Source organism: Triplophysa rosa, linkage group LG5 (genome assembly GCF_024868665.1).
Source record: "Triplophysa rosa linkage group LG5, Trosa_1v2, whole genome shotgun sequence".
Taxonomy (NCBI): domain Eukaryota; kingdom Metazoa; phylum Chordata; class Actinopteri; order Cypriniformes; family Nemacheilidae; genus Triplophysa; species Triplophysa rosa.
This window is the reverse complement of record NC_079894.1, coordinates 15,558,312-15,573,367: the sequence shown is the minus strand read 5'-3', so window position 1 is coordinate 15,573,367 and position 15,056 is coordinate 15,558,312. Positions and strand designations below refer to the sequence as shown.

The 15,056-nt window shown below is 40.2% G+C and overlaps 2 protein-coding genes across 2 annotated transcripts in view; one reads left to right on the top strand and one right to left on the bottom strand.

Annotated features, from left to right (window-relative positions):
- Positions 1-15,056, top strand: part of pcolce2a (procollagen C-endopeptidase enhancer 2a) — a 60,751-nt gene that overhangs the window by 22,405 nt on the left and 23,290 nt on the right. The window lies entirely within an intron of this gene.
- Positions 1-15,056, bottom strand: part of ephb3a (eph receptor B3a) — a 32,124-nt gene that overhangs the window by 8,582 nt on the left and 8,486 nt on the right. Inside the window, exons 5-15 of the mRNA XM_057333511.1 lie at positions 13,021-13,176; positions 11,605-11,940; positions 9,989-10,113; positions 9,342-9,498; positions 8,478-8,586; positions 7,038-7,090; positions 6,715-6,837; positions 5,534-5,781; positions 2,977-3,192; positions 1,274-1,423; positions 456-649 (exon numbers count right to left, since the gene is read on the bottom strand). Of these exons, the coding sequence (XP_057189494.1) occupies positions 456-649; positions 1,274-1,423; positions 2,977-3,192; positions 5,534-5,781; positions 6,715-6,837; positions 7,038-7,090; positions 8,478-8,586; positions 9,342-9,498; positions 9,989-10,113; positions 11,605-11,940; positions 13,021-13,176 (1,867 nt within the window). The remainder of the gene's footprint in view (positions 1-455; positions 650-1,273; positions 1,424-2,976; positions 3,193-5,533; positions 5,782-6,714; positions 6,838-7,037; positions 7,091-8,477; positions 8,587-9,341; positions 9,499-9,988; positions 10,114-11,604; positions 11,941-13,020; positions 13,177-15,056) is intronic.

The following is a 15,056-nucleotide window of genomic DNA, read 5'->3' as shown; positions in this document are numbered from 1 at the left end:
TACGCTATCGATCTTCTTAAATGTATGTCAATTATCAAATTGGTTTTTATTCCTCTGAAACATTTGAGAAAAAGCTGATCCTTTGCAAGCTAAAATAATAATACCGAGAACTGAGCTATGTCATTTAGGAGAGAGAGCAACTACTGAGCCAATAAAAGTTTCTTATACATAGTTACAATTCATTAGTCAAAACTGTATTTAAAATTGTAATAATTAGAAAACACATTATGGTAGGTTACCTTATGGTAAGAGTTTAAACGTAGTCGATAAATAACCAAAAGTATGACAAATTTCAGTGCACAGCAGAATAAAACACCACTAATTGGCCAAACTGTTTACTGCCCTTTCTGCCATTCGGGATTTCACAAACTATGTTCTGCCCAAAAGCAACCGTCTGTTCCTATAACTCAGAGCCATAATTGACCCATGTCTAATCTGGTCCGGTTTCTGCTCACCCTGAGTGTGTGCTGGTAAGCACTTTGAGGCTCGCGGCGTTGCGGAGCAGCTTGTCAAGTGTGCTGACGATCTGGCCGAAGCGTGGCCTCATGTTCCGCTCCTTCACCCAGCACTCCAGCATGAGCTGGTGCAGCACTGCGGGGCAGTCCATGGGAGGAGGCAGTCTGTAGTCCTGCTCCACTGCATTCATAACCTACAGCAAGCACAGACAGCAATTACACCGTCCTTTCACATTAGGCCAAACTCAACTGTATACCGAGTTTTATTAGGCACACTGTATACAACTGGGAAACATTTAGAAATCAATATTTTACATTGTTGAACCATTATAAAGACTAATAGGGATGAAAAACGTAGTATAAGTGAGACATATAGCACAGTGTAAAAAAAATAAAATCTATCATCATTTACTGACCCCTTTGTCATTTCAAACCCGTATGCCTTTTTTCCTCTGCAGAACACAAAAGACGATATTTTAAAGAATGTTGGTAACGGAACAACAGCGGACCCCATTGCATTGCATTGGTTTTGTGGCTATTCAATAGAAGTGAATGGGTACCGCCATTGTTCAGTTACCAGCATTCTTCTAAATATCTTATTTTGTGTTCTGCAGAAGATATTCATACAGGTTCAAAATGACAAGAGGATGAGTAAATGATGACAGAATTTAAAATATTTAAAAGGGAACATAATACATTACTAAGTTTAAAAATGACAAAAATTGAATCTAGAATATTTTGATTTGGGGATAAAATATGACCACGCCATGTTTTTGTGACATTCACTTCACAGTAATGCAAAGGTAAAGCTGACTTACATCTTGATTGCTCATGTCCCAATACGGACGCTCTCCAAATGACATCACCTCCCACATCACAATGCCATAGCTCCACACATCACTCGCAGAGGTGAATTTCCTGAAGGCGATGGCCTCCGGGGCAGTCCAGCGGATTGGGATCTTTCCCCCCTGCATAACACACAGACCCCATTAAACCCAAACACCAACTTTAGAAGCACAGATGGAGTCTTCAGCAGCCTAATTAGAGTGAAGCCTCAGCCCTAACTCATGGCTTTCTCCCCACAGGCTACCTCACTGGCTTCATTAATCAGAGATGAAAAAACTGTAAAACTGGAACAGCAGAAATCTGGCTTTAAAGGCATCGGTTTGATCTATCTGTGATACTGACTACATGAGCGGCCAGACCGATCAATACGCTAATCTAAGAAAAGTACGAGCTAAATGAGCTAGCTAGCACTAAATATTCACCTTTACGCGTATCGATTCAGTACTAGCATTTCCAATTATGAACCCAATTTTTAAGCTGCGTAAATCGAGCTATGGCTGAATACTAATCGAGAAATGAAAGGAATTATATACTGTGGGGTACTAGTCAGTCAATTTCTGTACTCTCAGCCTATCATGTCGGATACACCGAATAAGCCATCACAGACTGACTACAACCATATGCTTCACACAGACAGAGATAACGTCAAGCTTCCTCTATGTATTATACATGCCATCTGTACTCCACAATCTAGATAAGGTGGTCAAGGACTGTCTTATCAACTCTTAGTGTACACTGTAACTGTAATGCATCGATATTGGTTAACTTCTGTCTGGTGCCTGGATATCTTTAACATAACATCACTGTACCTTGGTAATACCACAGGACTTTTTGTAGGAGTACTCGTGTTAATTAAAAAAAAAAAAAAAGTCATTATTTACACACTCTCTTGTCATTTTGAACCTGTATGACTATGAAAAACGTTGGTCGCCATTGACTTTTATTGTTTAAAGACAAAACCAATGCAAGTCAATACGGACCAACGGTTTTCTTTTACCAACATTCTTCAACATATCTTCGTTTGTGTTCTGCGAAAATTAAAAAGAAATCCATAAGGGTTGAAATGTGAAGAGGGTGAGTAAACGATGATTTCATTTTGTGGTAAACTATCCCTTTAAGACATGATAATCAGAAAACTAAAGTATGAATTATACACAATATAACCATGATTTAATTATAGTAAGTATATGGTTTGTTTGTAGTAAAACCACAGTAACCACAAATTTAACCCTATAGCTTTTACAAATGATAATATACATGGTAAAAATGTAGTAATCCTGTTTTTTTTAATACCATATATTATCTTTATTTTATTTATGCATCTATTATTACTAGTATTATCATTTATAATGCATGTAAAGCTACTTTGCAACAACGAAAATGGTTTATTTTCCTCAGAAACAGCCTTCATGCTAGCATAAACATCAAACATCGTAGTTTATAGACATTGTTTTCTATTTTATTTATTTGAAATGACAACAACACTTTCCTGACTACTAATGTATAAAATTGTACAAGAAAAAAAAAAAGACACAATAATGGCACAATGGGGATTGGGAGCTCTTTTACGATATTATGATTTTGTTTTATTCTTAGCTTTATATTATATTAAGCACATAATTGTATACATATTATATTAAACAAGAGCAAAAATGTTTGGCTGATTCAAACTCACCAGTGAGCTCGTGTAGGTGGGGTCCGATGAGTTATCGTCTAAGAAGCGAGAGAGGCCAAAATCGGAGACTTTGCACACCAAGTTGCTGTTGACGAGAACATTGCGGGCAGCCAGGTCACGATGGACGTAGTTCATGTCGGACAGATACTTCATACCAGCTGCGATGCCCCTCAACATGCCAACCAGCTGCGTGACGGTGAACCTGCCGTCATTTAGCTGAGCAGAAACAGTAGAATACAGAAACGTTAACAAATGTAAACATGACACTGCACCAGTTCTACTTGTTTTGATCAGCCCGTATTTGACAGACCCGTTTGACTAATTCTGCTTTCAGCAGGCTGTAATCTTCTTCAGGGTATCAGAATGGCAATGCTATGAAAAAGTGTCTCCACACAAACGCCACAAAAGCTAATCTCCATGGAGGAATTTCCTTTGCAACAGCATTGAATCCTTGAAAGCATAATTCAATTACATACTTCACATAGAATATCAAAGCCACATGTTTGCTTTTTCACATACTGAATGGAGGAACTCAAGTACAAGCATTAGTAACAGCAGAGGGGCTCCACACGTTACTGCTGTGGCCCGAGTACCGGTGCTCGAACAATCTCTGAGGGTGAATTCACAACTCGAGTTTTCACAAATAGCACATGCATCATGCTAAGCCTTAAAGCCAATGAAACATCATCAGGTCTGCAGTGTTCTCACTTTGTTTGGCGCCATGATGATAAACATTCTGCTGGAAGATTTTGATGTGGAAGCCATGCCTTTTTTTGTAAAACTGAAGATGATTCATGCCAAAGCTTGTGCTTATGGGTATTTTTAGAAATGTGTGTGTGCGGAGAATAAATGTGCTGGTGTCCCTGGCTGGGCCGTGTGAGAACAAGCTGCGCCATAGGAAGACGTCGGTGGATGAGGAGCTGGTGATTGTGGGTTCTAAGTTGACTACAGTAACAGGGTTTTTCCTGGCTCAAAATGAGGCGGAGGTGGTGCCATCCTGATCTTGTACACACACACGAAGGCCTTACCTTTAAATGGCTTAACCAAAGTGACTTTGACATATTAACAGTTCTAATAAAATGAGACGAAAATGAAAATTATTAAGTTATATAAAACATTACTTTTATTCAACCAAACAGAAATGTGTTTTTAATCAAATAAAGCTTTTTATCATTTCAACTAACTTTTCAGCCCACAATAGCCAACTGAATTAACCAGTCTTACTAAATGAACAAAGCTCATTCACATCTTGCATTCTCTGTGGTTCACTTTAAATGATTCAATGATCTCTTATATTCGCTAGTGACTGAAAAGTTCAATAGTTTAAATGAATCGGTTCAAATGAGTCATTTGTGTGCGAGTCGTTCTGAACGCAATGTGCGTTCATACTGGCGAACTCACTGTGTACAGTATACACTGATTCAACGATCTGACTGCACAGTTAAAAATACTACAATGATGTACGTCATGTTAATTTAAGAAATGAAATGTACTTTGATGCAAAACAAACAGCCGTGAAACACAGCTAGCTCTTGTTCTGCAACTCTTTTCAGCGCCTCAGTGTGCTGATAACGAAACAGCGCCTCCACTGTGGCGTAATGTCGCAACTGCAGTTACAAATGACAGTCTGTTAAATGCAAGCAGCATTTCTTGTGAAGACACCCGACATAATTCTGGCGAGAGTCTGAGGCGGCACGACATTTGACGGAGGCGGCCGCCTCCAATTTCTCAATGCAGGAAAAACCCCGAGTAATCTTCTGTGTGGTGGTCTCGGTAGAGAGTGAACCCCCCAACACCGTCACTACTGGATGTTTTAACTCAGAGTTTTGCTAATATCTCACTGAATGCATGAATTGGTTAAAGTTCTTTGGTGCATTCTGTTTACCAAGAAACTCAACCAAGGTCTTGCGAGGTTAATTTGCTATTTTGGAAAGCCAGATGTTGACACAAGTTAAAGGATCTTTCTCTTAAGAAACAGGGATAATCGTTTCATGCTGAAGGGTTATCAAGTTCCCCGACAGCTTGAAATAAGTTCTTCCTGGCTAAAGACTTGCCACATGTTTTTTTCTTAGCGAGGGAAACCGAGTTTTGTTAAAGACAACAAAAAACGACATTTGCAACCTATATTATTTTTGTAAGGTGAAACAGGATATTTGGAGAAAAATGTAGCCTGGGAATTTATTAGATCATGAAAAGAATACAGACTGACTTCAATGCAAGTTTGCCGCCTTGAAGGGTAAAGGTCCATTTTCACCTCAGAGCGTCTCAACCCCTAAGTACTATTAGGTAGTAATGTGCAATGTTTATGGACGTTAAAATCAGGGCGAGGAAATGTTCCGAAAAGTGTGAAATTAATATTTATGAGCTGATAAGCTTTACAATATGCCTTCACATTACAAACCTTATCAGCTCATGAATATTAATTTGGTGATACATACGCCCAAGTAAGTCCTTTCTTGAGAGGGATCTAAATGAGGTATAGTAAATTACAGTTTGCCAGTTGGCAGGCTTCTACATAAGAAATCTGTAGTTCTATCAGACATGATTTTCATCTTACTCTGAGGAAGGAGTCGAGAGCTCCGTTCTCCATAAACTCCGTGACGATAAGCACCGGGCAGCTCCTGGTCAGAACTCCTTCCAAGTGGATGACATTGGGATGGTCAAACTGGCCCATGATACTGGCCTCGCTTAGGAAGTCCCGCCTTTGACGCTCGGTGTAGCCTGCCTTCAGAGTCTTGATGGCCACAGTTGCTTCCTTTCTGCCGGGGTGCTTCAACCTCCCCCGACACACCTCCCCGAACTCTCCTGTATAAACATCACCGAGAGAAAGAGGAGAGAGGGAGTGGGGGTGGGGGCGAGGGAGAGTGAGGGAGGATTATTGGTTTGAGTTTAGGATTAAAAAAATCTTTTCGGGAGGGCGTGATGCACAGCAGAAAACAGAATGAATGAGAAAGTGCACTAGAGAGAATAGGACGGATGGCAATGGTTTAGGGTTTGAACAGGCAGGGGGCGGATGGAGAGAGTGGGTGAGCGTGGAGTTTAGGGCCAGAGAGTGGAGAGGGAGGAGTGAGAAATTTAAGGGCTGTGGGAGTTTTGGGTCTGGACCCTGAGGATGAGAATGGGACCGTTTGAAAAGAGGTGGAGGGAAGTGAGATTGTAAAAGAAAAAGCACAGGGACGAAACAATAAAAGATGTAGGTGAAGGCAGCAAGCAGCATGCATACGGTTAGTTGCGACAAAAACTTTCATCTCCCATGAATATTATTATAACCATATAAAGCATTTAGCTATTTAAATCTTAAAATGTCTATTCCAAGGCAGAGGTTCTCAACTTGGGTCACAACGGGTAACACGCAACCCAAAAGTATGTGGCAGATCCGTTCTGACCGGGTCAAGAAGGGCAGGGATAAAACTAAAGGCAAATCAGGAAAAATGCTTCTCTAGAGTATTATGGTACTGCAGTATATAATTTCCTCTGTTATTGATATGGCTGATTCTAAAGTAACATTTGGTTCTGTGACAATATGGTGATGTAATATTAATAAACTGCAATATAACTTTTTTGCCACTAGTTGAGAACCACTGTTCCAAGGGATGCTGAGAAACACAACTTGGCACAGGCAATTCCACAAGTACAAATAAATGTAAAAATTAAAGACGGACAATGACGTATTAGTATATTTTTATATTGATCAAAACGGCCTTGTTTCACTTCCTTTTATGAAAAAACATCGTTTACCTGCTCCAATGACTTCCTCTATCTTCACACACGAGATGTCGATCTCACGGGCAAATTCATGAACTGCCTCGTTCGGGTCCTCGTATGTAAAAGGGTCGATATAAACTTTGACACCTGGGGACACTAAAATGAGAAAGAATTTGTATTAATATTCATATTATTTTCTGCCCTCCAGAACACAACCATATCATTTATTTAAATTATACAAAATGCACAATCAATGTAATAGCCCTTATTGCATCATATTCTGTTTGCAAATATGATTTCTGCTGTTCTGTTAATGCCGTTCCTGTGTCTGGAAAGCAAGATGCAGTTTTACTCACCATACTGCTGCAGTTTCTCCGTGTACTCCAGCTCTGAGCCGGTACGCTGCCGTCTGTAACCAGATAATGCGCACATTGAGAGTCTAGCTTACGTCTGGATTTACAGAGTGTGCAGGCACAAATATTTAACTGGGGCAAATTGTGAAAGAGAACTTTTGAGTAGTTTAGGTATTTCATATGCTTCAATCATCAATTATGTCCTTCAAATTGCACCAAAACCTAGTTTTAAATCTAAATCGGAACCCAAAATGAGTGTGATTCACTTCCTGAACGTGTAATATCATGCCCTTAGAGCGATTTCTTGCCATTTACTTCTAATTGAAACACGGTACATACTGGATCCAAAGTCTGGGACACCACAACAATAAGCACACAAGAGCGTCTTTCAAGACCGTGCTGTCTGTATTTTGAAGCATTTCAAAATGTAGGTTGGACTCCAAATCACCAAATCATAGGTTTAGGGAATAAATAAGCAGCCATGGAGCGTACACGCTTGCATTGAGTATCTGAAGACAGTGAACGGTGTATTTAATCTTAGGATTCTCATTAGGAACTCTTTGTTTCGCTAACTCCGCATAAGTAGCCCGTTTGAAAGGGAACGGGAGCAAAGGGGCCTATTGGAATTCACCATGTGTGGAAATCCTTTTGTCTCACGACCTGCACTAACAATGACGCCTGCTGCTAATTAGCATCTCATCTCCAATTTAAATGTCAGTGGGAGAGAATGATGCTCCGCACACACACACACATACAATGAACACATTAGTGTAGAAGGCATGAATGAGAGAGAAGAAAGGGGTTGAAGCAGAGAGGAGGAGTTGCTTTGGCACAATAAGGCGGTCGCAGTCAAGAAGAATGTGTCAAATAGACACAGTGGCAGTCTGTCGTTTCTGGAGTGATTGGCGACGGCCCAGGCCTCGCTCTGGGGCGAAGTGGCCTCAAATGAGCATCTTGTGAGACCCACATAAATATCCAAAGTTGGACACACTTTGAAGTCTTTTCTGTTGGCCTTATTTGATCCGATTTTGTTGTCCTGTTGAGTTTGCTTGACACGAAGTACAAAAGCATTGAGGCGGCACACAATGCAAATTGCTATTGCGAAGGCATTCTAATGTCACATTAAATCAGGATTGAACCTGTTTACTTTCGTCGTACACTGTAATTGCATTGGCAAAGTTAAAACTGGGATTTACGGTCAAAACAAAAACTATTTGCCAATGAACCTCATTAATACCTTTATTATCTTATTACAGTTTTGTCTGTAGAACTAATCTTCTTTCAATTTTGTTTAAGTATGTTTTTAGTGTACACAAGTCCTCATAATCCTAGAAAAGAAAGACATCACGATTTCCTCCCCACCTCCATTCTCGTATGAAAAGCAAACTTTTCGTGATCCAGTTCATTTCAGAAATACAGAACATGTTCATTTCTCATATTTACCTGAGGCAAACAAAAGCGATGACCACCATGGCAAGGATGACTACAAATCCAGCAGAGGCAGAGCCCACAATGAGAGGCAAAAGGTCCTGTACTGACCGCTCAGGGTCATCTGTCAGGCAAATCAAATTTATTTCATACACCAGCTTACCAATTACAAATGTACAATCTGAGACACACTTTAAGGCAGCGGTTCTCAAACATTTTTGTTGTAAGGCCCCTTTTGTGTAGAGTGCATCGCTTTGTGGCCCCCCAAATATAGACTAATAACCTTAAACTTAGAATTTTAATTGAACCAAAAACATATTCAGTTATACAATGCTGGAACATAAATTATTTGTCTTATATTTCTGGTGTTTCATTGCATAAAATCTATGATAAATCTCTATATTTCATAAAATGCCATAAAATCCATCTTGGGCCCCCCAAGTTTACCCTAAACTTTATTTATCCTTAGGGTGAATCTGCTCATCAGATTAATTGAAAAGATCTGACTGAAAAAAAAATTCAGATATCACTCATGCATGTGGGTGGGAGAACTAGGGCAGATGCAGGATTTCAGTGAATTACTTAAATTTCAGTCTGTTCCTCACACAAGCTATCTTTGTAATATATCTTAAAATAGTAAGACTTGTAATATAATGCTCATCCTTGCATCGACTAGTTTTATGCTCTTATTGTGCTTTTGCATCCTTTCAAAAGTTTCAATGTAAGTGTATGAAAAAACAACCAGTAAAATTATCAAAATCTTGTTTTTTTGTGTGTTTCACAAGTGACATGAGTTAGAGTAAACTATTCCTACAAATTTCATATTTGGCCTCCGATAACGAAACAGGTGTTAAAGACATGGAATATCTATATATTTACCATAAAGACTTGTACTGATCTCCACCGGGTTGCTATAGCGTCCATACCCAGCTACTGTTCGAGCACGAACCTGCACGACATACACCGTACCAGCCTTTAAACCCTCAACCTTGGCAGAGGTGTGCTGGGCAGTGACGGTGTGAGAAAAAGACTCTCCCTGAGAAAAAACCACACACAAACACTTAGTGTTTACAACCAGTCAGTTAAATTCTTAAAGGAGCCGTTTTGGTCCATTGACTACCATTGCACTCATAAGAAAGTCACACTGGTTTGTAATGACATACGGGTGACACGAATTGTCAATTTTGGATGAGCTATTCCTGAACGTGAATGTTTAGTTAACGGTTTTCGCTGCAATTAACAGATCACACGCATTTGAAAAGACAAGCCTGGGCTAACACTTTCATCCAAACACATGGCCGTAAGTAAATCCTATAGACGAATTAAGCTCTGCTCTTTTTAGCATAAGCCATTGGGTTTTGACCAGTGGCCATCTGTTCTTCTATTGTCCTCCACTTTAAGTAGAGCCAGGGCTACTTTGAGTTCAAGCCAGTTAAACCCGTGCTGGGTGCCTGGTGTAATGTCATCAGGCTCGGGTTCAAGAGTTCTTCAGTTGTGGTTGATTTAGATGCACAGCAGTTCCTCACCCTCTCCTGGTACTTGATCTCATAATCCAGGATCACGCCGTTGGGCCGCTCTGGGGGCAGCCAGGAGAGGCTGAGAGTGCCAGCTGTGGCCCGCATTAAATGTACGGTGGGGACTGCGGATGGAGCTGCAGGTGTTAAAGAGACAAGACAAAGAAAGAAAACAGTTATTTCATTTTATTGGAGTAGGTTCCTTAAAGACCCTTTAGGTTCATTTAATGAGTGCAACATTTCCTTTTAAAACAGGAAGCTAGGACTCGCCCCTTTTTGTAAATAGCCAACAGCCTTTAGTTTACATAACTGTCGTGAAATATGAAGTAGATGGAAGGGTGAAGGTCTTTCTAAAGAGCATTTCATTGGACATGCCCGTAAGTATGCGACCACTCAAAACCAGCACACCTCAAAATATTTGAGTGTTACCTTGTCAACTCATTTAGTTGGTTGATGAATGTTTAAAAAAGGTCTGGACTTCACTGCAAAAATGGAGACCACCCATCAGTATATGCTGCTTTCTGTCTTAAGTATGGAAATGTAAAGATGTGAAGTGGGCTGCATTAAAACGCAAGCTGCTTTTGAAACGGTGCAGAAGAAAGCATTAAAAATCATCAAAAAGAACTCAAATATCCCAGTAAAGCTCTCTGAATGCAGACTGGATCATAGAGACTTTCCAGAAAGATCATCCTCTTCCAAATCTCTTTTCACCAATCAGTATGGAAAAAAACAGTCGGCTTCTTTGGAAAAACTTTTTAATACAAAGTGAATCTAGATTTTAATCTCGATCACTTAAATGCCTGTATGCTTGTCGTAGTGACAATTGTTTCAAATTATATTTATATAATAGACATTTTATTTATTTGATCTATTCTGTAATTTCCAATATGTTTTATCTAATGTACAGATTTTTCTGCATAATTTGAATGCTTGCAGAACAAAAACTTTAACTTCAGTGCAACATGACTCATCAGTATATTAATCACTTTTGTAGGAGAGAAATACTGTAAATTGTGTTGATTACCCTAAGGTAGTTTTGTAAACCTTTTTTGAGTACAATAGCACAAAGACTATCTAAAAACTAATAGATATGCTAAGTTAAACCTGGCAGAACGCTTGTCCAAAACATGTTTGCTGCTGATTAGATGTAAAAACTTGCCAAAGTACAATTGCATTATTATCTCATTCATTCAGTCTAATCTATTTTACAAGTTCACTTGTCTATCCAGTCTTAACAAAATAACACAAATTTGGTCTCAACACAGATGACACTGACAATAATATGACTAACTAATTTGGCTCCGAGGAGGAGCTCCAAGCTAGCCATGGACAACTGAATTGGATAAAATGACCCAATTTACTCGCATGACAGCCCAGGACGAGGAACATTTTTCAAAAATGTGTTTAAACATCCTACTTAGTTGCATTGTTCACGAGTCTCAGATTAACATTTGACATTACCTTTTACCTTGACATTACATTTGACCTAACCCTAACCCTAAGTGCAAGACTACAAATAAAAGGTCTAAACAATGGATAAACAAAATAATCAGACTAAAAAAAAAAAAAAACAGCCACCTATACACAAATAATATATTACAAAATCAGACAGAAAAATAATCTCTCACCTGCTTGATTCGTGGTGATATTGACCGTGGCGTATTGAGGGATGGATGAACTCTTGGAGGACACGCCATTGACAGCCTGAATCTCGAAGCTATAATGGGTGTGAGCCTGAAGATTCCTCACTGCAGCCTGTTTCTCTGCCAGACCCAGTCGCCGTGGCGACACCTCCACGTTATCGTCACACCGGGCACACGATCCGCCATCATGCAGGCACTTTTTACATACAACGTTGTAAACGACATCACCTCGCCCGCCCAAATCTCGTGGCTCGGACCACTCGAGAGACACTGAGGTCTCATTTACGATGGAGATCACGTTTAAAGGTGCTGAGGGAATAGCTAAGAAGACAAAGGTAAAGTGTTATTACTTTTGGAACTGTAGAACATTGTATACAATAATTTAATAAGGCATAATGGTCGTCCAGCAAAAAATAATACATTATTCATACAAGAGAACATATCTGTCACAATATGTTTAGTCAGGAATAATAAATCTACCAGATTTTCTTTAGTTCACCCAAAAATGAAATTGATTTAATTAATTAGTCATCCTAATGTCAGTCCAAACATGTATTCCTTTGGCAGAACACAAAATAAGATATTATAAAGGATGCTGGTAACCAAACAACATCGGACTTCCATTAGACACAACCACCAAGACATTTCTCAAAATATCTTCTTTTGTGATCCGCAGAAGAGAGACTTACTCACATACAGGGATGACAGAATTTTTATTTTTGGGTGAACTATCCCTTTAAACACTACGGTTTCAAAAAATGTTACTGGAGACACTTAAAAAAAACAATATAATAAATACTTCTGAGTAAATTATCTAACTATTCTTGCATATTTGCTGCAAAAATGTCTAATTGGGTTTTAAAATGCAGAATACAGTGTAAACTGTCAGGGTTAAATTTCTAACCAATGAATCATGATGTAAACTAATTAAAACCAGAGGCTGAAAGTTTCAAAGCACGACTGCCTGAGGAATTGTAAACTTCGGTTGCAATTATTGTTCCTACCACCAGTACAATTCCGTTATTTTTCAAAAAATTACAAAAAACATTCAGGCCTCCTAAGAAATTGTAACTTCACTTCTGCAAAAACCCTCTCCAATCAAGGGCTTGCCCAACACATTGCGTCCATGTGTGAATTCATGTGTTATTTCCAATTAAACCCATGTGTCAACAACACGCAACAGCCCTAAAGCTAACCAGTCATAATTGCACATTAGATACTGAGAACCGACAAGCTAACAACAGAAATGATGACCTTTTATATCTCTGCGGTTTTCTATGCCATTAGTCAAGTCCACCACATCAAAGTGGCCAAAAGCACAAGACAGACCTTTTCAACATATACACAACAGATTTCATCTTCATCTTCTTTAACACGTGCCACTGATGATACATCACTTACTTGTGCAGGGGTTGTCAGGAGAGTCACTGTCAGCACGGTAGAAGCCATTTTGACAAGGGCACACGCTAGATGCCCTAGAGCTGGCCCGGCTATTGGGAGGGCATGGCATACAAGAACCCTCGCCTTGTTTGGATTTAAACGTCCCTGGGGTGCATGCTAAAAAGAGGAAGAAAGTGCATTAAAGGTGACGTATGTAATTTCTGCTTCACTAGCGGCACAAAATGGAGGTGCACAGATAAAAAAATGCAGTTGCTTCGACAAACATTGCATCCGCATTGGTCGTATATCCATATATCCCACACAGAGAATCTCACAACATTTTTAGCCAATGACAGGTGTGCTGGGCTGGTCATCATGCTCAAAGTAATGTTTCGACAGCGTTTGTTGTTCTACGGGCAAATCAACCCATGAATGGCTTAGCCATTGTCTCTGAATATCAAACAGAGAAAGAAGAAAGTATTTTGTCAAAACGACACACTTTCTCATTTAAAGAAAATGATCCCAAACATTTGGAACAAGAATGAATCACCAAAGTTAGTTTTCTAAAGTTAGTTGCACCGCCGGGGCTAAACTGTGCTATAATGCTGCAATCAAGTGAGTCAGTTTGCTTTGTGAAGAAAATGGCTGATGAAACAGTCTGGCTGGGAAATCTGCTGCTTTCACAAAGCTCCATTTTATTCCCTGTAAACAATCCACCCCACCCGTATCTCCACAATAAAATACTGTGGATGGCAGAGCGGTTAATGGGGCCCATACCGAGAGACCCCTGGAACCCCGATGCTGCACACGACGCCGCACATCTTCAATATTCCATCCGTGACGCATATTACTTCACAGCTAAAACGTCGAGCGAGTGTAATAAGGCGGTGGAAAATCTGTGCGAATGGCCCCTGCTCCCAACCTTAACACGCGTGGCGTTCCGCATTCAGACAGTGCGAAAAATGAGACAGGAAGAGATTTAAGAGAGAGAGAGAGAGAGAGAGAGAGACAGAAACATGGCCAGTCTGACAGATAAATCTTAAACAGGCTTGGCTGCTTCCCGGTGTGTGTGTGTGTGTTAGTGGGCACACAAGCCTGCAGATTACAGCTGGAAGGTGATAAAGGAAATTAGACGCACTCTCTCCATTGGCCACGGCGAATCTGGCGTCTCTAGCGTGGCCCCCGAGAATCGTTTATCAATCCTTTAAGGCAGCACTCTTAACCTTGAACAACCAGATGGAAACAAATGAGCCGCTACATGCTGGCAATCACAAAGGAAGTTCCCTCTGTCCACCAGCTCCTTCCCAGCGCACGGTCCAAGAGTCCCGTCCAATTCACATTTTATTACTCTACATCCAGCTCACTCCCCACCACCAAGACCCCCCATCCCCCCCGCCTCTGTAGTCTATCTTTTAATTTTCTCCATTACTCTCACCGACTGGCGTTTGAGAATTCGTCTGGGCCTCGGCAGGACCATTGGTCTCTAGTATATCACTCTGTTAGGGCCCTATCAGATGTGTCAGGAGAAGCTGTGAACCACCTCTGTTCTCTGACACCACTGCAGTCCTCCACCCATTACTGAAGCTCTTTACTTAACGGCTCTTTACTTAACGCTGAGCCCGGATCAGGTCTGCGGGAAAACTGTGGATCAGCACGGGCGAGTGGTTCAGACTGTATAATGCTCAGGACTCAAGGTGTTTTGACCAGTCAAGACAATCAAAGCCACATGAGATTTAAAATGAGGGGTTTTACATATTCACATAAAAAAGCTTTTATTCTCTTAGTGTTTTTAGCCTTTTAACTTCAGAACACATAGCTGATATTTTGACTCCAGAATGCAAACAGGACACAGATATAAGCGTAGGAGTGTCATGTTTTGCATATATTGCGGGGACCAAGTGTTGGTGTAATAAACATACTAAATAATGCTTTCACTGAAAAAGTTTGTGTGAGATTTAGTGGTAAGGTAACGAAAACATCATTAGGTCTGTAGAAAACAACAGAAGTCCCAACAGAATGTCCCCACCATGATGAAAAACGTTTGTGTGCACCTAACC